The sequence below is a fragment of the Neoarius graeffei genome, chromosome 7 (genome assembly GCF_027579695.1).
Source record: "Neoarius graeffei isolate fNeoGra1 chromosome 7, fNeoGra1.pri, whole genome shotgun sequence".
NCBI lineage: Eukaryota > Metazoa > Chordata > Actinopteri > Siluriformes > Ariidae > Neoarius > Neoarius graeffei.
In genome coordinates this window covers 34,933,296-34,955,327 of record NC_083575.1, presented here as the reverse complement: position 1 = coordinate 34,955,327, position 22,032 = coordinate 34,933,296, and the positions used below count along the sequence as shown (strand labels likewise).

At 41.0% G+C, this 22,032-nt stretch overlaps 1 protein-coding gene across 1 annotated transcript in view; it reads right to left on the bottom strand.

The window, feature by feature from the left end:
• Window positions 1-22,032, bottom strand: part of si:dkeyp-121d4.3 (uncharacterized) — a 53,542-nt gene that overhangs the window by 9,822 nt on the left and 21,688 nt on the right. The window contains exons 11-17 of the mRNA XM_060925544.1: window positions 19,494-19,631; window positions 19,226-19,327; window positions 19,045-19,139; window positions 8,156-8,888; window positions 7,632-8,027; window positions 1,350-3,362; window positions 1,044-1,134 (exon numbers count right to left, since the gene is read on the bottom strand). Coding sequence (XP_060781527.1) covers window positions 1,044-1,134; window positions 1,350-3,362; window positions 7,632-8,027; window positions 8,156-8,888; window positions 19,045-19,139; window positions 19,226-19,327; window positions 19,494-19,631 — 3,568 coding nt within the window. The remainder of the gene's footprint in view (window positions 1-1,043; window positions 1,135-1,349; window positions 3,363-7,631; window positions 8,028-8,155; window positions 8,889-19,044; window positions 19,140-19,225; window positions 19,328-19,493; window positions 19,632-22,032) is intronic.

Below are 22,032 nucleotides of genomic sequence, written 5' to 3'. Positions count from 1 at the left end.
TGCTAGAGAGAAGCGTGTTAGCACCGGTGCAGCCCCACTTGCGTTCACACAGCAATTTTGCGACTGTGCTATACGATAGTAATAATGCGGAAATGAAATATGCGCATGCGTGAAAATGTACTTCCTTTTCCCGGTTGTCATGGCATCACCAAGCGCCAGGAAAACAACGTGGATGAAGACACCAGTGTTGCCAGATACTGCTGACGTTTTCCAGCCCAAAATATGTTCAAATCCGCCAAAATGGACTTAAAACCGCTCAATCTGGCAACACTGGAAGACACGCAGTTCTGTTGTTGATATTCGACATTTTGGAAGCGCAAAATACCAGGATGCAAATCATGCAATGCCCGTATGTAATCAACTCTCCTCACGCATAGCGAGTCTACCCCTGTAGCGTTCAGACGTCCCATTTTATATCGGTGCTGCCCCGCAAACTAGCATTTACTCCGGAGTAAATTTCTTAAACCAGCTCCCGAGCAGGGTTAGATTTGCACCGGTTTAAGCAGCTTTCAGGGGCTACACCGGTATAACTTTGTACCGTGTGAATGCTCTACACCGTGCTACACCGGAGTAAAAAAGTGTGAACACCCCTAATTCCAAAATCTGAGTTCATCTGCTAGTTACAATGAAAATAACCACATAAACCTTAAACATTTAACCACTTGTTCTTGAGACAGCTCAGTAACAAAAAAAAAAATAATAATAAATAAATAAATCTTAGATGGACGACGGATTGATTTTCCCCAAACTACTTGCACATTCTGTAGCTTCTTGCTTAGACCATCATTGGTTTGTCTCCCTTTAACCATTCTGCTGATTACTCATCAACTCCAGCCTGATGACAAGTAATACTGACTGCTTTAGTCGAATCCTCATGGTCATTCTTTCAAAATTCAATGCCTCAAACTAAAGAATCACAGATATCTATTCTCAGGTGTCGCAGAATTAGCCAAGTGGAGGCAAAATTCTGGCCGAGATTTAACAGTGGCGTTATTGCTGAATATGCCTCAGAACTAAAAATGTCAGAAATGCTACTCCGATACCTGGTTCTGATTTCTGGCTTTGTCCTCGTGTTCGCTGGGCTTCCATTTGCTGTTCCTTCTTCAGTCTCATTCTCTGATTAAACTGCTCCAGCTGCTCCAAACAGAAGTGTTAGAAAAAGGATCTCAAGAGTCCGACACTGAATGTAAGCACTACATTAAATAAGCATGAAACAGAACACATCTTTCCCGAACTAAGATGTTCCCAGAGCTGCTCAAATCAACAGCATTACAATGCAAATCATTTATAGTCAGAAATCATGTTTTGTTTTTTCTCTCCATGTGGGTGTGAGTAGTAGTCCAACATACCCTTTTTTTTTGTTTAGCTTTGATGTCATCTTCCATCATGGGGGTCATTAGGGAGTCAATTTTGCCTTCAAACTCTTTTTCTCTATGTATGCTAACGACAGTATGCACTTCTTTTGCTGCAGAAAGTTTTACACGAACAGACTGAGTTTTTATTGTTTTGAGACACCGGTTTTGTGCAGTGAGCTTTCCCTTAGCCTGCTGGGTGGCATAACCAGAGCTGTCAGGTTGCATGGCAAAGCCAAACTGACCTGAAGTGGGTGGATCAAAAGATCCTGGTGTGCTAAAAGTAGATAGAACTGGATAGAACTGACCAGGACTCTGTGGCATTATGGAAGAAGGCCTGGAAGATGCTGTATAATCCTCATAGCCAGATGGGACATGAGAGAGTGGGTTTGGATAACCAGGACCATAATGCAGAGGATTTAGAGCAATTGACCCACAGGGATTTTGTTCTCCACCTGTAGTATAACTAGACTCCCAGGAACCTTGCTCGTTTTTAAGGTGGTGTACAGCTGAGGAGTATTCACTGGACATCCGAGGATACTGCAAACCAACAGACTGAGTGAAAGAGAACGAGGTTTCTGCTCTTGTTTTGGAGGAGTCACGTGTGACTTCTGCCGATGGTGCAGTTTCGTATGGGTCCGATGTATGGACCGGTGTCTGTTTTGCTTCAGGACTGTTCCTAATAGTCCTTTTAAGGCCTAGAAGGTCCAGCTCCTTGACTGCGACTTCATCTTGGCGATACTTAATGGAATCCAAGTAGCTCATGTAAACCTCACGATTAGAGGTTTTAGCAGGGGATACAGAACCGACACCCTCAGAATCAGTGGAATGACTCCTAACATACCTACTTCCTGACTGTTCATCTTTTGGATCCAAAGAGTGAGAACTCTGGGGTTTGACTTTCTTGCCATACAGGCGTTCCTTTGTCCTATCAGATAGCTTGCTAACTTCTGTTGTGTCTAAATTAAGACCAATGGTTTGCAGTAGATCCTGAAGTTTTTTATACTGGTTTGCTTTTTGGTCCTCATCTTGATTAGCATTCTCCGATTTCTGATGCACTGGGCTAAGGCTGCCTACTACTCTGTAACTTTCAGATGGTTTTTGTTTTTTGTACCTCTCTCTGTCCTCTGCATACGGCTCATCACTGGAACGACCTTGCGACCGTTTAAATTCATCACACTCTTTCAAAAATTTCTCATGCTCTTCTAAAAGTTTGCTTCGACTACTCGAAGCCATTTCCTCTCCATAAAGGAACCGATTCTCAGGTTTCCCTTCAAAGCCATATTTCATTCCGACAATTTTGGAAAAGCCACTGCCATCTACCACAGCTCTTTCATGTGGTAATAAATCATCTTGGGTGTTCTCAATTCGTCCCAACATAGGATTCAAATTCTGTTTGCTCCCCATTAAGGGATAGTTGTCTTCACTGCAGTCTGTTTCTTTGAAGGGATCATACAATTCATCACCACAAGATGCTTTTCTATCTGCTTGCTCTTGTGGGATCCTCCGATTCTCCAGTGAACCAGAATCTTTTCTAGCATCTCTCATCAATGAGGACAATAAATTCGAATCGGCTTTATTTAAAGCACCAAGAAACCTTTCCATTTGTGTTGCAAGGTTACTCTTTTGCTTTGAAGCTGAAGACTGGTTTGGAGAGCCTTCACTTGTGGATGCCTGGTCACTATCCTGGTGAGAAAACTGGGATATTTGGGAAGGCGATGTAGAGTAACTTTTGTCTTTGGTCTCTCTGGTACTTTTTTGGTCATACAATAATCCAGGCTGAAATGACATTTGACCTGTTGGCTTGTTACTGACAGTACATGAACTGGTAGAGGCTTCATTTATCAGCTTCTTGAACAGATCAACGGTATTAGAGAGGACTGATGGTGGATTGCAGGGTTTTTTAAATGCAGTATCTGAAGGCCCAGAAGGACTGAGGAAAGCCGAGCGACCTTTAGGTTGTTTAGACACTGGAAAATGAACATATTGGCCAGCTGAAGTCAAATCCTTCTGCAAAACAAAGAAAATTAATTCATAATTTGACATTTTCCCATAGCATTCCCCAGTGAACATTTTAAAAAAATTACTTTGGTGATGCACTGCAGTGAAATTTTCCTTCATCAGTGGGGGGGGAGGGATTTGCATCCCTTTCAAGTGAAAGCGCATCTGCTTACATAGGGTACAGCAAAAGCACCTCTGCTACTTTCATGGATGCAAACGGCGCGCCTTTTGGCGGATGCCGCCTTTTTCACCGCTGTCTGGGGGACTTGTGTGAATCGTGCAGATCCGATGATTTTTTTTGGGGGGGGGGGGCGTTGGAATGTCTGATTACAATTTCATCAAAGTAAATTCTGTATTAAAATTACTAAATAAGCAAATGCCGTTACAGTCCATGAAACATAGGAAGTATGAGAAGAAAACAGTAAATCAGAAAGCTGCGCACGTACAGCCAATTGGCTGCGCGCCATTATCTGCTGCTGGCTGCACTTCACGCGCAAGGATTTCCATCAGTCCAACGCAAGTTATGTAACTGGCTTTACGTGCGCAGCTTTCTGATTTACTGTTTTCTTTGCATACTTATACTTCCCATGTTTCATGGACTGTAACGACATTTGCTTATTTAGTAATTTTAATACAGAATTTACTTTGATGAAATTATAATCAGACACTCCAACGCTCCCCCCCCCCCCCCCCCAAAAAAAAAAAAAAAAAAAAAAAAACACAAAACCTCATCGGATCTGCGCGATTCAAACAAGTCCCCCAGACAGCCGTGAAAAAGGCGGCATCCGCCAAAAGCCGCGCCGTTTGCATCCATGTACTTTACTGTGGTGGTATAACATGCATTTATCTGTCTTTGCTATATTGGGGAGGGGGGAATCTCAGCAAAAAATGTTAAAGTAGCTTTAAAAAAAAAAAAAAAAAAAAAATGCACTATACATAAGCATTATAGCATAACCTTCCAGAATAGTTAGACCGCGACAGTGTGGCAAACGAGGCCGGACCGGCGGACATTTACCGGTAATTTTCGCATTTGTCCGTCTGTATTTCAAAAGCCTCAAACCGGATGGCCCATGAAAAGCTAAAGATATGGCTCTAAACCTACTTCTAATTTTCTTCCAAAGGTTACACTGGGCAAATACATTATGTTGTAACACAACCTATGAAACGAGGACCTCTGCAGGCACGGCTTCAAAGAAAAAATAAAAAATCATAACTCCGCCACCCAAAGTCCCAACCCTGCCAAACTTTACAGGCACCTCCCTCTCCCCATGACCTTTCGAACAAGCCCAGGCCCGGCCCAATCCGACATCAGGAGCGAGCGCAGATCGCAAAAAATTTTAGCACGAGCCTTCGCTCCAGCCGCTCATGCACGCCGGGATCGAAAAATTCATAACTTGGCCACCGAAGATCCTAGTCCCACCAAAACTTACAGGCACCGCCCTCTCCCTAAATGGCACACTAAATAAGATAAATAATACACACTCAGTATTCACTGAGCTCGGTTGAGCTAGTGTTTTAGGGTTGACAGTATCTGATGGATCCAGTCAGTTGATTAAGGGTTCAGTTTACATGAAACTTTGTCGTACAGTATTATGGTGCCAAACTGGCAATCAATGGCTACGTTATGTGCATTTTTTCCCCATTCATAATTAGAATGACCGTCGTAGTCATACGCCTTGTAGGATGCAGATTTATATTTTAATAGAGTTTTTATTCTCTTCCATTTTCTCAGTTCTAGACCAGCAGATTTTAGTCTGAATGCCAAATGATGACCTTGTCTAGTTGAGTCATTTTGTTACAAAGTTACTTGGAATCTTGTACTCAAAATTTTAACTCGATTATGTAAGAATAGTTGTATTGTTAATTACTCCAGTCCTTATACACTTATTATAAACATAGTATAAAAAAAAAGTTATTGTTGACAATGTTTCATGAGTGTTATTATCGTACCTATAGACCCCCTTCACATGACGTCACCGCGCCGCGAGATTTTGTTAGGCGCCATATTGGAAGACCAAGTACATGCACTCAATATAAAACAAAGTACGAGCGAGAGTAAAGTGACACGATGGATGATAATTCTGGTTATGTGAGTACATTACCAGTTGCAGAAAGGGCACAGTATGTGGAGAAACTGGCTGTGATTGATGGGTTTGACCCGTATGATAAGACTCAGAAAAAATTATGTGAATCCAAGCACACAGTTTAACGCAAAAGTTTGTTTATATCCCGACCTTGTCAGCTGTCAGATTTATGTTAATGGACCCGGTAAGCTGGTAAATAATATTTTTTTTTTTTCTTTACCAAAATCTAACAGAAAACGAGAGCGTCCAAAAGGGAAAACCGAGCCGAGCCGCCTCACGGCTGTAATGCAAATTGCTTTCCTCCTCAGTATACAAGTGCGCTTCCATGGCAGGGAAAAAGAAACTACATTTTGCCGCCTATGTAGTCCCCTATTTAAACAAATAGGAGTCATTCAGGATTCAGCCATGTTTTTGCTCCGTGCTTTTACTCGACCAAAGTTATACAGTATTATGAGCTTTAAATTGCATAAATAAAACCATTTGGTGAAACTTTGAAGAAGAGATTGTACTGCTTTAAAGTTTTTACCTAACGTTTTCATGTCAACTCCAATTAATACACTAGTAGAATCGATGACTAGTTTAGTAGGCCAAAACTTTTTTCAATTTTTGACTGTACCAGCCTGAAAAAACTTGCGACAGTCAAATGGAAAAAAAAGCAAGCTGGTCATGTTGTACTAGACTAATCTATGACTGATGAGTATAGTAAGTGATACTAGTACTGATACAATAAAACAGACCACTGTAATCTGGTAGGCAGCACGATTTATATTATTTCTCCGTGTCAGATACATAAGGAGGACCGGACACCAATTCTGCCATCTGTTTGCTACCCAGACACTGTAAACTATTTGTTGTTTACACCCAGTGCCTACACTGCTGATGACTTGAAAGCCTACAAAGGGCTACAGGCTTACAATTATGTTGTTAGTGGCTTGGTTCGTGATATTACAGCTGTTATTAAGAATAACCTACACATAGTTATGGCCAAGGTAATCTTGTTGATATTTATCTTTTAATAATATATCTTTTCAGTTGAAAAATTAATACTTTTTGTTACTATTAAGGTATCCATAATTTAGGTTAATTTATCCAAATTATACATATGTATTTATGATATATGCCTACACAACTATGTTTTATTTATATAATAGGAGGGAGAGCAAGCCCCAAACCATCCTAAATTATTATTATTATTAAATTGTACAAGTCTGGGAGGCTTGCTCCTCATACAGTTATCAACTTGGGGCCAATTTAGCATGTTTTAAATCTGAATTTCTTGCATTTGCTTACCTCAAAGTGTCCACAGATCATGCACAGACTTATCCATTATATCCACAGTTTTTTGCCAAGTCTCTCACAGGTTTCTTTCAAGTCTACTGTTGGGCCAATAAATCATAAATAAAACAGCTCAGATTTGTTTGTTTAAGTCGTTTGCCACTCCACTTTATTCTCGTGGGTTCACATACCGCTGCCGTTATCACGAGTTTGTTGGTCTTCCAAAATGGCGCAGGGTCTGTTTACTTCCGGTTTCGGGTGACGTCAGTGAAAGGGGTCTATATATGAGTACCAGTAAGTTTTAACCAACTGGAACATCCTTGCCCCCCATGCTTTTTTTCTAGACATGGAACTGACCTGTGTGCACTACTGTTTTCTACGGCAGAGCAATAGGGCCAGGGTTTTAAATTTTATTTGGAAACTTCTGAGAAAAAAAAAAAACTCAGAATTTGAGATTAAAGTCAAAATTTGAGGAAAAAAGTCAAAAGTTTTGAGAAAAAAGTTGAAATTTGAGATCACAAAAACGTGCCTGGAAATAGCTAAGAAGCCATCTCCGAGCATCTAAAGCCCTTTAGCTTCCGGAACCCAAAGGCAGACCCCGGAACCCCAGCCGCATTGTTTCAGGTCTGTGAGCAGTCATTCGGACAGGCTGAAATTTAGATGGACAAACAACATTTCAGACTTGTCTGTCTTGTGACAGTCTGCTTAAAATTCCTTTTTTCCACCCCCCACACTGCTGTGATAATCACTTTGGTCAACTAGCAAGTAACAACTGAGAACGTTGCCGCCACCACCACGTCACATTGCTCGCCGACAGCTCAAGGCTAAAAATATATACAATAATTATAAAAATGTATAATACCTTGAATGCTTCTCAACCGTACTCTACACAGATCAACATGAGTAGAATGAGACAGACCTGTGGCTGGTCAGTAACAGATTCTGAGCGGTTCTTCAGAATGGACTTCTTCGGCTGAAGATCAGGTTTGAGGTCGAGCTGCCAGGGGTTCTTGTTTGTCACCGTTATGTCCAGGTCATCTGAGCATGAAGCAAAATCATATTTCTTTTTGATTTCAGACTCATTGCCAAAGGTTTTAGTCTTGTGTTCCATGGCCATAATTGCTCTTTTACGTGCAATACATTCACTTAGTTCTTCTAACTGTCTCTTTTTCCTTGCCAATTCCTGATCTTCAATCTCAAGTGTAGAACTTTGTTTCATCCATACAGGGACTGAGGCAGCAGATGCGTATATGCTGGAAGTGTTGGTTTTGGGGCATCCCGCTGGTTCTTCTGGACCCTCACTTTTGTCAGTTTTCTTTAGAGAAAGTAAATAAAAAAAGAAAGCACCAATAAGATATTGAAAGGTACCATTTTAAAAAGGCTTTAAAACGCAGGGGGGGGAAAAAAAAAAAAAAAAAAAAAAAACCACAAAAAAACCCAGACCTGATGTTGGGGACTGGTGAGAGATTCAGAGTGCTTCTTTAAAATGGATCTAGCTGGCTTCATGTCAGGGGTCCACGAGGTCTCTGAACAGGTTTTGTGCTGATAATCATATGTAGCAATCCCATCTTGTTTATCCATTTCACGTGCATCTTTAAACTGACTTGGTGTTTTGCTGTTTTGTTCCATTGCAATTATTGCTTTTGTGCGTGCTATTAACTCGTTGAGCTCCAATAACTCCTTCCTCTTTCGTGCCAACTCATTATTTACAGCCTCAGCAGACGCCAAGTTCATAAAATTGAAGGAGTTTGCTGCATATTTTAGTGCATCATTTTGGCCATTAGGGCTTCTGCTTCGTCTATTGCTGCTGCTCTGTCCTCTGCAACGCTCATCCATGTATTCTGGGCTGTGACTTCTCCTTCTGCCACTCCGACTACTCCTTTCCCTGCTTCTACTGCGGCTACGGCTATAACTACGCCTGTATCTGTGTGAACGATCTCTACTGCGACTACGGCTCCGTCTGTGACTTCGGTAACCCCGGTCACGACTGGAGCTCCTGCGCCTGCGATAGTAACTGCTACTCCTATCCCGGCTGCGGCTGCGGCTCCGGCTCCATCTACGTCGGCTGCTTTCTTGGCTTCTGCTACGCTCTCTACTACTCTTTCTAAGGTTTTCCTGTTTGCCTTTATCTTGCTTTGGAGCTTTTGAGGCCGTCTCCTTTTCCCTGCCTGGCTTCCTAAAGAAAAACAATGGAAGGCAGTCAGTTAGTTTCTCAGAGAAGCCGTTTTTAATACAAATTTAAGCCCATATTTAGCATGAAAAAGAAATAAAGTGAATGTACAGTTGAGGTCAAAGGTTTTACATACACCTAGCATAAAGATATTCAAATTCAATTTTTCCCCAGCTACACAAATTTTATGTTGTTACCCTACATGTCCTGTGTTAAGTCAGTTAGGTTATCTACTTTATTTCCATTAAACTTAATTTCAGAATAACAGTATAATAAAAGATTTATTTCAGCTATTATTGACTACATCCGATTCTCAGTGGGTCAAATGTTTATCTATTAGTGCATCTCAAAATACTGGAATATCGTGAAAAATTTATTTTTCCATAATTGAATTCAAAAAGGTAAACTTTCATCTATATTCATTCTACTCAAAGTGAAATATTTCAAGGCTTTTTTAATTTCGATAATTATGGCTTATAGTTCATGAAAATCAGAAATCCAGTATCTCAAAATATTCAGGGATGCAAACGGCGCGCCTTTTGGCGGATGCCGCCTTTTTCACGTCTGAATCGCGCAGATCCGATTTTTTTTGGGGGGGGGGGGGGGGGGGGGGGTTTGGAGTGTCTGATTATAATTTCAAAGTAAATTCTGTATTAAAATTACTAAATAAGCAAATGCTGGTACAGTCCATGAAACATAGGAAGTATGAGAAGAAAACAGTAAATCAGAAAGCTGAGCAAAAGTGCGCAGCTTTCTGATTTAATGTTTTCTTCTCATACTTCCTATGTTTTATGGACTGTAACGGCATTTGCTTATATACAGAATTTACTTTGATGAAATTATAAAATCAGACACTCCAACACGCCCCCCCCCCCCAAAAAAAAATTGGATCTGCGCGATTCAGCCGTGAAAAAAGTGGCATCCGCCAAAAGGCGCGCCGTTTGCATCCCTGAATATTAGATTTTATTTAGAGTTTGAGGAAAACGGTATAAAAATACCTTATATCTCTCAGACTAGTTCACTACACACATCCACAATCATGGGGAAGACTGGTGACTTGACAGCTGTCCAGAGGCTGGCTGGAAAAGGTGCACAAGCAACAGGGATGACCGCAGCCTTGTCAAGAAAAGGTCAATTCAAGAACTTGGGAGAGCTTCACAAGGAGTGGACTGAGGCCGGTGTCAGTGCATCAAGAGCCACCACGCACAGACGTCTCCAGGAAAGGGGCTACAACTGTGGCATTCCTAATATCAAGCCACTCCTGAACCAGAGACAACGTCAGAAGCGTCTTACCTGGGATCAGGAGAGAAAGAACTGGACAGCTGCTCAGTGGTCCAAAGTCCGCTTTTCAGATTAAATTAAATTTTTCATTTCATTTAGAAATCAATCAAGGTCTTAGAGTCTGGAGGAAGAGTGGAGAGGCACAGAATCCAAGGTGTTTGAAGTCCAGTGCGAAGTTTCCACAGTCTGTGATAATTTGGGGTGCCATGTCATCTGCTGGTGTTGGTCCACTGTGTTTTATCAAGTCCACTGAGCAATGGTCCAGTTCTTTCCTTATCCCAAGACAGATGCTTCTGACGTTGTCTCTGATTCAGGAATGACTTGATATTAGGAATGCGACAGTTGTAGCCCCTTTCCTGAAGACATCTGGGCGTGGTGGCTCTTGATACACTGACACCAGCCTCAGTCCACTCCTTGTGAAGCTCTCCCAAGTTCCTGAATTGACTTTTCTTGACAATCCTCTCAAGACTGCAGCCATCCCTGTTGCTTGTGCACCTTTTCCAGCCAGCCTTTTCAGCAGTGACCTTCTGTGGCTTACCTTCCTTGTGGAGGGGGTCAATGATCGTCTTCTGGACAACTGTCAAGTCAGCAGTCTTCCCCATGATCGTGGTTGTGTGTACTGAACTAGACCGAGACATGCATAGTATTGATACTGTTTTACTCGAAATATTCTCATATTTTTAGATACCGGATTTCTGATTTTCATGAGCTATAAGCTATAATCAAAATTAAAACAAACAGCCATTAAATATTTAACTTTACATGTAATGACAGAATATCTGAAAAGTTTACCTTTTTGAATTAAATTATGAAAAAAAATGAACTTTTTCACAATATTTTGAGATGCATGAGTACATTTTGTTAGTACTTCAAGGAAGGCTTGTAGTACTCGAGTCCAGGACTCTAACCTGAGTTTGACTCATACCCTAATTTTAAAGGACTCGTGACCTGACTTGAGCGCTGATGACTCGGACTCATGCATTACGACTCGTAAACTAGAGACAAGGACTCTGATTTTTTTTCTTTTTTGTAACCTGCCATAATAATTTGGCATATTTATATCTACATTAATTTTTGTACTAATTTCATACAAGTGTGTCACATCTGCACGCCTTGGCACATGCATCAGACAGACTCTCCGGCGTGCTCCGGACAGTGTGCACGCACGCCAAGCGGACTCTCGCGCGTGCACTGTAAATGACTCGCACCTGCACAGAATTAAGGCGCAATCAGCGCGCCTATATAAAAAAAAAATAAAAATAAATAAATAAAAATCCCACACTTACTTTGCAAAGTATCGAGTTGCGTTGTGGACACATTACCGAGCCTTATTTCCTTGTTTGGTTTCCTGACCCCGATTTCCTTTTTCTCGTCCTTTGATTCTGCCGAGTCTACGATAGCCTGTTTGTGTCTCGCTTGACCTACTGCCCGTTTTACGATTTTGCATGCCGTTCTGGATTGTTTACCTGTCTTTACTTGTATTAATAAACACACCTTCTGCACTTACATCCGTCTCTCAACCATCTCTGACAGAATACTTCGCACTCCCTGACAAAGAGAAGCACATTCACCTGTTCATACGTCATGTTCAGGAACAAACTAATGTTAATGGCGCTAAAACAGCCACCGTCAAATGGTGCAGTTGGAGTCTTGTTCTCGGACTCGACTTGAAATTTTTTTAAATGACTTGGACTTGACTTGAACACTGGGGACTTGAGACTGGACTCAAGGTTTAGTGACTCGACTACAACACTGCTTCATGGCACGGTCATTTAATTGCTTGAACTTGAATCAAATGCTTGGTCTATCCTTCAACAAGCTTCTTTCAATGCTTTGCCAGAATTTTTGCTCAATCCTCTAGTTTAACTTGGTCAGGTTTGTGGGCCTCCTTGCTCAGACAACTTTTCAGTTCAGTCCACAAATTCAGACCAACTCCTCCATAGACATCAAGACCAGACGTTTGAGATGGCTTGGTCACGTGTTCAGAATGCCTCAGGGACGGGTTGCTAAAACAGCCCTGAGATGGACACCACCAGGGAAAAGAAACCGAGGCAGGCCCAAAACCACCTAGAGGAGGACAGTGTTGGCCAAGCTGAACATGACATGGGGACAAGCGCAGGCAGCAGCACAGGACCGGGCAGGGTGGAGAGTGCACGTTGTGGCCTTATGTCCCAGTAGGGATGAAGAGGATTAAGTAAGGGCATATTCATACCTACGTTGTTTGGTCCGGACCAAATGACCAAACGAACCAAATTTCCCTTGGTCCGGACCTTGTGGGTTGGTCTGAATACAAACCACCGAACTCTGGTCCGGACCAAACAAGCGGACCGAGACCGAGCTGCAAGGTCGGACTCGGTCCGGACCAAAGGAACTCTGGTGCGGACCTTTTGGAGGTGTGAAAGCAGACCAGACCTAATCCGACAGTTTTGCTTTTTTGTACCTCGGGAGCTTCCGTCGTTTGTCGAGCATTATGGGAAACAGAGTCTTGACACGCCACCGCAAAGTGCAAACACTGTTTCGGTTGTCAAGGAAACCTTACAACAGTCGTTCAGTCATTCAGACCAGTGGTAGGCTAGACTACAGAGTACAAAAAATGAGTAGGGGGCAAATGTGGGCCGAGGAAGAAACGCGTACCCTTGTGGATATATGGGCAGATGTCCACATACCTGAGCTTTTGGAGAGAACACACAAAAATGCCGACGTGTTTGCTGTATTCAGTGAGAAAATGAAGGAGAAGGGGTTCACGCGCTCCCCAGAACAATGTCAGCTAAAAGTGAAGAAACTCCGTCAGACCTACATTAAAATCAGGGACATTCTTTCAAAAAGTGGCGGTACTAGCGACACAAAAAAGAAATTCATCTATTACGATGGATAAGGCGAATATCCCGACACATACCTCCTCCGTCTTGCGTAAAGAGCCAGAACTGTCACAACATGATGTGCGCTCATCAGCACTATGCTCCGTAGCCACCTTGCCCTTTGAAGTCGTCGTTGATAAATTACTTGTACAGCAGCATAGTAATCGCACAATTGTGAAAACAGTAAAAACTGGAAAAAACATAGGTTTGATGACATTAAAAAGAATAACAGCACGGAAAGCCTCCATGACTACTTTTGAACTTAACGCTTTGTGCGCGTGTCGTCTCTGACCAATAGCTGAACGACCTCAGGGCGCGTGGCTTTGTTGACAGATTTTGGTCCGCTTACTAAAATGTACAGTGTGAAAGCGAACCGCACCAAAATGAAAAAAAATAATAATAATTTGGTTCGGACCAAAGCAAGTGAACTATCGAACTATCCTGGTCTGAATACACCCCAAGTTGCTCAGACAACTTTTCAGTTCAATCCACAAATTGCTTTTAAGGAGGAATCAAACTTCTCAAGGCACATAATTCCCCCCCCCCCCAGTTTTTAGTCGAGTTGCTTGAATTTTCCCATGGTATCAAGAGCTTGCTCGCTTGCTTAATTAATCGCTTGATTGATTGTTTTTGACTTTTCAATCCCAGTTGACACCCAATTAAGACTATTGGCCAACCAGAAGTTATTACATCAATGTCTGGAACATTCCAGACTGTTTAACATGACTGTCAACTTAGTGTCTAAATTTGTTGTCCATATTTTTTTTCCCCCTGCTTAAAGCTGAAAGAATAAATCAGTCTCTAATCAGTAGTTCAAAATTGCCTCTGATGGGAAGAAAGTAGAGAATAACGTTCCAAAGAAAATGTGTGGAGTAGAGAAAAATTAAACTGAATATCTTTAGCCCAAATTTATGTAAACGTTTGTCCTCAACTGTATAGTGTTATTTTATTATACGCCAGGATGGACATCCCCAATGTACACTCAACAGCCACTTTAACACGATCACCTTGACCCCAGTTCATTCATGAAATTATTCAATCAGCCAAATCATGTGGCATCTATGCAATACATAAAATCATACAAACAGAGGTCAAAAGTTTGTTAAAATGTTCATATCATACATGGGTCATTCCAAGTCAACTCGCCCAAAATTCGGAACTTTTCCCAGCTCATGTTATGGATTTCCTTGAGGAAAAATCATATAAAAAATGTCTATTAAATTCTATAGCTCTACTCCACAATTTTTTTTAAGCCATCATGTTTCTGATTCTTCATGTGTGTATTTTAAGAATTACCAAATCACTTATATTTCCACTGGATTGGGTTGAAATTTGTACTGAATATCCAAGACACCCTAAGGATAACGTACATGTATTCAAGTACATTGGTTTTACTGAATATTTACTGTAATCAAATGAATGAAATTTTTTTATTTTTTTTTTTTTACCCCGAATGAAGAATCCTTAATTTTCAATAATTAACAGCGCCACTAATTTTCACCATCTTGCAACCAAATCTGATTCTGCGTAGCATTACTATAGTTCTATTACATCTAGAAGTTATTTGGTCATGCATTTAAAATAAAACAAAATAAAAAATAGGCCCACTGATCTTGCCAAATTTCAATTTCAGAGCTGAAAACCAACTTTTTAATGGTGTTTTAACTGTAGAACCCCCTCAAAGGATTATTTGAATTTGCTTGAAACCTTTTTTAATAGGAAAGTAATGTTCATTGGGGGCGCCGTCGCTCAGTCGACTAAGGCGCCATACCATAAATCTGGGGACCCGGGCTCGATTCCGACCCGAGGTCATTTCCCGATCCCTCCCCGTCTCTCTCTCCAGCTCATTTCCTGTCTCTACACTGTCCTATCCAATAAAGGTGAAAAAAGCCAAAAAAAAAAATATGTTCATTGCCAATATATATATATATATTAAAAAAAAAAAAAAGTTATATTTCTATTTAGTCATTTAATTTTTTTTTTTTTTTGAAAACAAGCATTTCTTACAATTTTCAGAATGGACACAGCCAAAGAAACATGAAATAGTAAACACCCAAAAAGGAAATTTTGTTGAAACTGAGAAAACAATGTTATCAGTCTATGCATATAAAACGTCAAGCGAGCAACATTCACAATGCACAGCAAAATGACTGCAAGGTATAGCATGTACAAAATTCAATCACACATCAATGGTGTTCAAGGAAATTCATTTTTTGTCATGGTACAGGTAGTATTGTCGTTCATTTATTGTAGTTTGGGATCAATGATGCACAGCACTTCCTGAAGAGACACCCAACATGTGTCCTCTCTGGCAGGCCAATGGAAAGGTTCTACTAGCCCATGTTGATGCAGGAAGCTGACCAGGATGTCTCCATGACCAATCCAAGGCACCACTTTCCATCATACACACAAGCAAGGTATTTTCCTGGACTACAGGCGGCATGGTGTTGCAGTGGTCAGCACCGTCACCTTACAGCAAGAAGGTTCTGGGTTTGAGCCCAGTGGCCGACAGGGGCCTTTCTGTGTGGAGTTTCTATGTTCTCGCCATGTCTGTGTGGGTTTCCTCCACAGTCCAAAGACATGCAGTTAGGTTAACTGGCTACTCTAAATGGCCAATAGGTGTGAATATGTGCGAGTGCGCAGAAAAGAACTGGCCACCCTACTGCTGCAATTCTGATCAAGTCAACCAAACATGGTTCGCCTCAAGCCTGGATCGGGTTCGGCAGTGATGACAACGATGACACTGGAGTGTATCAGAAATCCTCTACTCAACTGACACTGCTGTTGAGGTTTTCAATTCCTGAGTGATAAAAAGCAGCGTTGTCTCCAGATATCCTCAGTGTTTTCTTAGCAGGTGGAATGCAACAGTAGTGACTATGGGTGCCACAGACTGCTTCTGCATTGAGATATCTGGATTTCAGTTGATCATGCTGAAGTACATCCTCACTTGGAATAAAGAGCTTCACCTTTTGTATGTTTCCATATCCCCAATCATACAACCGTCTTGGAGCAAGTATGTGGCCAGTTGTAACACCCTGAAGCCTCGCTTTTGCTGCTTCTTGTTTTATGGTGTCCCCAATACCATCACAGGCATTCTTGCCATGGCTGGTAGCAAAGAAGTGCCACTCAGCTGAGCGCCAAAAGTTTTCTTGGTGACGTACAATATGACTGAAGTTCTTGTAATTTTTGTCCTCCGATGCAGCACCATCTGAAAAGTGGTACACACTGGAAAGATCCAGACATATTTCTTGAAGATATGAAAGACCTTCCTGTTCAAACTGCTCAATGATGAAACTGATTGCAGCCTTTTATACTCACTGGGCACTTCGCTAGGTACACCTGTTTAACTGCCCATTCAAACAAACATCTACTCAGGCCAATTTCAAAAAATCATTACATGATAAAAGAGAAATGTAACATCATTATTTATATATTGGCAATGAACACTTTCCCATTAAAAAAAAAAGTTTCAAGCAAATTCAAATAACTTCTTGGGAAAGTATACAGTCAAAATACCTTAAAAAGTGGATTTCATCGCTGAAGTTATATTTGGCAAGCTCTGTGGGAATCAAATTTTTTTTTTTTTAAATGCAGGACCAAATAACTTCTAAATGTGATGGAACTAGAATAAACAATCCACAGAATCAAATTTTGGTTGAAAGAAAGTGAAAACATTAATTTTCAAAAATTAAAGACTCATTCAAGTTAAAAACATTATGTGCATGAATACATGTACAGTGGTGCTTGAAAGTTTGTGAACCCTTTAGAGAGTTTTCTATATTTCGGCATAAATGACCTAAAACATCATCAGATTTTCACCCAAGTCATAAAAGTAGATAAATAAAACCCAGTTAAACAAATGAGACAAAATTATTATACTCGGTCATTTATTTATTGAGGAAAATGATCCAATATTACATATCTGTGAGTGGCAAAAGTATGTGAACCTTTGCTTTCAGTATCTGGGGTGACCCCCTTGTGCAGCAATAACTGCAACTAAACGTTTCCGGTAACTGTTGATCAGTCCTGCACACCGGCTTGGAGGAATTTTAGCCCATTCCTCCATACAGAACAGCTTCAACTCTGGGATGTTGGTGGGTTTCCTCACATGAACTGCTCGCTTCAGGTCCTTCCACAACATTTCGATTGGATAAAGGTCAGGACTTTGACTTGGCCATTCCAAAACATTAACTTTATTCTTCTTTAACCATTCTTTGGTAGAATGACTTGTGTGCTTTGGGTTGTTGTCTTGCTGCATGATCCACCTTCTCTTGAGATTCAGTTCATGGACAGACGTCCTGACATTTTCCTTTAGAATTCGCTGGTATAATTCAGAATTCATTGTTCCATCAATGATGGCAAGCCGTCCTGGCCCAGAAGCAGCAAAACCGGCCCAAACCGTGATACTACCACCACCATGTTTCACAGATGGGATAAGGTTCTTATGCTGGAATGCAGTGTTTCCCTTTCTCCAAACATAACTTTCCTCATTTAAACCAAAAAGTTCTATTTTGGTCTCATCCATCCACAAAACATCTTTCCAATAGTCTTCTGGCTTGTCCACGTGATCTTTAGCAAACTGCAGACGAACAGCAATGTTCTTTTTGGAGAGCAGTGGCTTTCTCCTTGCAACCCTGCCATGCACACCTTTGTTGTTCAGCGTTCTCCTGATGGTGGACTCATGAACATTCACATTAGCCAATGTGAGAGAGGCCTTCAGTTGCTTAGAAGTTACCCTGGGGTCCTTTGTGACCTCGCTGACTATTACACGCCTTGCTCTTGGAGTGATCTTTTTTGGTCGACCACTCCTGGGGAGGGTAACAACGGTCTTGAATTTCCTCCATTTGTACACAATCTGTCTGACTGTGGATTGGTGGAGTCCAAACTCTTTAGAGATGGTTTTGTAACCTTTTCCCCCCTGATGAGCATCAACAACGCTTTTCCTGAGGTCCTCAGAAATCTTTGTTTGTGCCATGATACACTTCCACAAACATGTGTTGTGAAGATCAGACTTTGATAGATCCCTGTTCTTTAAATAAAACAGGGAGCCCACTCACACCTGATTGTCATCCCATTGATTGAAAACACCTGACTCTAATTTCACCTTCAAATTAACTGCTAATCCTAGAGGTTCACATACTTTTGCCACTCACAGATATGTAATATTGGATCATTTTCCTCACTAAATAAATGACCAAGTATAATATTTTTGTCTTATTTGTTTAACTGGGTTCTCTTTATCTACTTTTAGGACTTGTGTGAAAATCTGATGTTGTTTTAGGTCATATTTATGCAGAAATATAGAAAATTCTAAAGGGTTCACAAACTTTCAAGCACCACTGTACATTATCCTTTGTGGAGCTTGGATTTTCAGTACAAATTTCAACCCAGTCCAGTGAAAAATAAGCAATTGGTGAGATTTATAATGCACATACAAAAGAAGCTCAAAATGATGCAAAAGGGCCAAACTTAAAAAAAAAATCAGAACTAAAAGTATTTGAAGTAGAACTATCGGATTTTGCAAGGACCCATGAATTTAATGGATATTTGTACATCAAGTTTTTCAAGAAAACCTAGGAGATGAACTGGGAGGCTCTTGAGTTGGCATTGAATGGCTCGCATCAGAATGGGGGAAAAAAACGATCTCTGTGACTTTGTCCATGGCATGGTTGTTGGTGCCAGACAAGCTGGTTTGAGTATTTCCATAACCTTTGGCTGACAAGAGTGGAACCTAATGTGGTTTCCTGCCCATTCACCTCCATGTTTAGTGTGTTGTGTGTACCAAGATGCATTTCTGCTCACCACATTGTAAAGAGTGGTTATTTGAGTTACCTTAGCCTTCCTTGGCTCAAACCAGTCGGGCCATTCTCCTCTCACCTCTCAACAAGCTCACTGGACGTCTGAAGACATTGCAGCTTGGATATTGACTGCATGTCATTCTTAGACATTTTGCCTATTCAAAATTTTTCGTTTTCATAGCAAACTTAAAGTACCATGTAGTTTACTGCTAATCAAGTACTCACACTGCAGCCAATAAATCATAATTTTTGTCCTCCGTTTTGACCTGGTTCTTCATGAGCTTTTTCGGGTCTTTCAGCAATTTGATGGTCATTTTCTTCTGCAAATAACCGAGCAAAATATTTCATTATTGATTTCAAAAGGGACAGAAACGCAAAACACTCCTTTAAAAAAAAAAGATGTTACCTTCTCTTTCTTTTCTTCTATTTTTGGTACAGATGTGAAGACACTCTCCGTCAGCCTTCTAATTCTAATAGCTCGTTTACATTTTGCAGCTCCTTCAGTCCCCTGTAAGAAAATACCACCATGCACTATGTTAAATAAAGATCTTCCTATGGATTAGGTTAAGAATTGGATGTTAAAAATACCTCGTTATATTCGGGTAGCATAGGAAGGGCAAAATATAATAATTGCCATAAAACAGATAACAGGAGTATCCAAAAAGAGCTCTTACCACTGCTAGTGTAAACTCAACTTTCTCTGACAAACTGAGCTTGGCATCATCCATGACCTCAGACAGGTCAAAAAACAGCTGTGGGTCCTGTGGAGCCCTGATGAACCCAGAATTAGTATTCAAGGTTGTGACAATCCCCTGGTGGAAGAAGACATGCCATGATGCAAATTAACCAAATTTCTCCTCATTTAGTCATCTCCGATTTCCACTCGGTTAACTAAGTCTGCCCCTGCTGTATAACAGCTACTCAAATGGGAGGGTTCAGGCTAAAATATGCTTCCTCCAAGACACGCCAAGCCAGTCACCGCATCCCGTCAACCTGCTGTTAAGGTAAGATCACCAGGCAGAGGACTCATTTTGTTGAACAGACAGAAATTCAACTGGCTAGCATCGCATCAACCAACTGAAGGCCAATTTATGCTGACAACCCAGTCCCCGCAGACGGTGTCACAGACAGTGTTTGCGTAGCCCCCCCACCTTCGCAGACGCTCTGCGCGCACCTCCCAAAAATTGTGACCACCGCAGAAGCCTCGCAGACAGCGCCGCAGACAAGAGGGCTCTGATTGGTCCACTCTACCCGCACTTCCGCTTCCCTACTTTCCCGGTTTGTTTTGTTTTCACGACCGGCATTTTTAAAAACACGAGCGAAGATGGAGCAGCATGAAGAGTGGTTGACTGAGGAAGTACGTACATCTATACGACTCCAGTTCTAGTCATTATAAAAAAAAAAAAGTTCTAGTCATTATAAGTAACCGGAGGATAAACACTCCACTAACCACACCCACCAACTACTCCTAGCGACTTCGCGCTCCCTTGCGTTGTGCCGGTGAATAACATCGCGCACGCCTATTCCCCCGCTCAACAATAAATTACAACTGTCTGCGAAAAGCTCTCTGTGAAAGCCTTGTCGCAAGAGCATGCAGAGGCCTTCAGAGAGACGATAAGGCTATCCATTCCAACTACCGAGCAGAATCAGACATTTCTTTGGAACCTGCATTACTGGCCCATTATTATTATAATAATATAATACAGTCATTACTTTGACAGCTAACTGCAATTATTCTATCCATATTCACTGGATATGAGCAATCGTGTGCACCGATTGGCTACTCTACTACGAGGCTATTAGCTCATATACCATGAGTAGAGAAAAGCAAAATGGCAGCATGTGTTGCTGAACCAACCGAGGACAAAATAAAAACTACTCGGAACCCCCCCAAGCAACAAAATATGGAATAAAAACATTTGATGGTAAGAATGTATCTTTTTTTTTTAATAATTAGAGCATTTTTCACAAATTGCTACTGTCATTTCGCCAGTTTGTTTACATTCTAAGTGGAAATGATTTTCATCAGACATTCTGTGAAAGTTTTTATTGATCAAATTTGCAAAAAACGATGCTCTGTTTCTCAAAATCCAGTGAATGTGGAGAGAATAAAACAGTTATTCCACCTCATCTCGTCATACATGGCTTCTAGCCAACTCGGCTATCAGCTCATGGACAACTCCGTTTTGTGGAATAACCGTTAACTGTTTACTCAAGGCAAAAAACATTAGGAAACTTCGTTAACTTTACTTGACATTAGCTTTTTCCTACGCCATAGCAGTGCAAAAGTACTGGACATTTTTAATTTTAGTTTGAGAAAATGGAACAGAAAGCCTATTTATGTTGCAGCCATATATTTAAAATGCATAAACATTTATTAAAATTGCATTAACCTATTTAGAATATGCTCATTTCGTTCAGCATTTTCATGAAAGGCTGCCATTTTGTTAGCTTTTTAGGGCAAAGATGCTACACCTACAGCTTGACTGAAATGTGAGATCATAGCTAGGAGATACAGTGCCCTCCACAATTATTGGCACCCCTTGTAAAGATGAGTAAAAAGTGTTAGAAAAAACATTGCCTTGTGAAGTAGCTTCATCTCACACTGAAAAAATAAGAAACAAAAATCCAACCTTCAACTGAAATTTATTCAGAGAAAGAAAAATTCCTCAAGAAAAAAAAAGGCCACTATTACTGGCACCCCTGCATTTAATACTTTGCACAGCCTCCCACTGTCAGTAAAAACAGCACTGAGTCTCCTGTAACATTTTATAAAGTTGGAGATCCAGAGCAGGACGTCTGAGACCGTTCCTCTTTACATATGCTGTGTTCACACTTATACCGGTACGAAAGTGGTATAACTGTATCGATACAAAGTATACCGGTACAGTTTAGTGCATGTGTCCACACTAGCGAGAAATGTTTGCGGTTTTCTTTCACGGTAGTTGAAATGCGCGTGCACGAAATGTTTCCGTGGTTACCGAGTAACTTCCTTCCGAGAATATGGCGGATGAAACAACGTGTGCGCTTTTTGTTGTCAATGTACAGTCTGTATTTCTGGTGGTCATTTATCCAGTCGAATCGTATAAAACGCACGAGGCAGTTGAGAAAGAAACAAAGAAAACAAATCTTCGTTCTTCACTATTTTATTCAGCGAAGACAACGACTGAGGTGTGTGACTTTGCACATTATATTTGTATCGATACAGAGCCG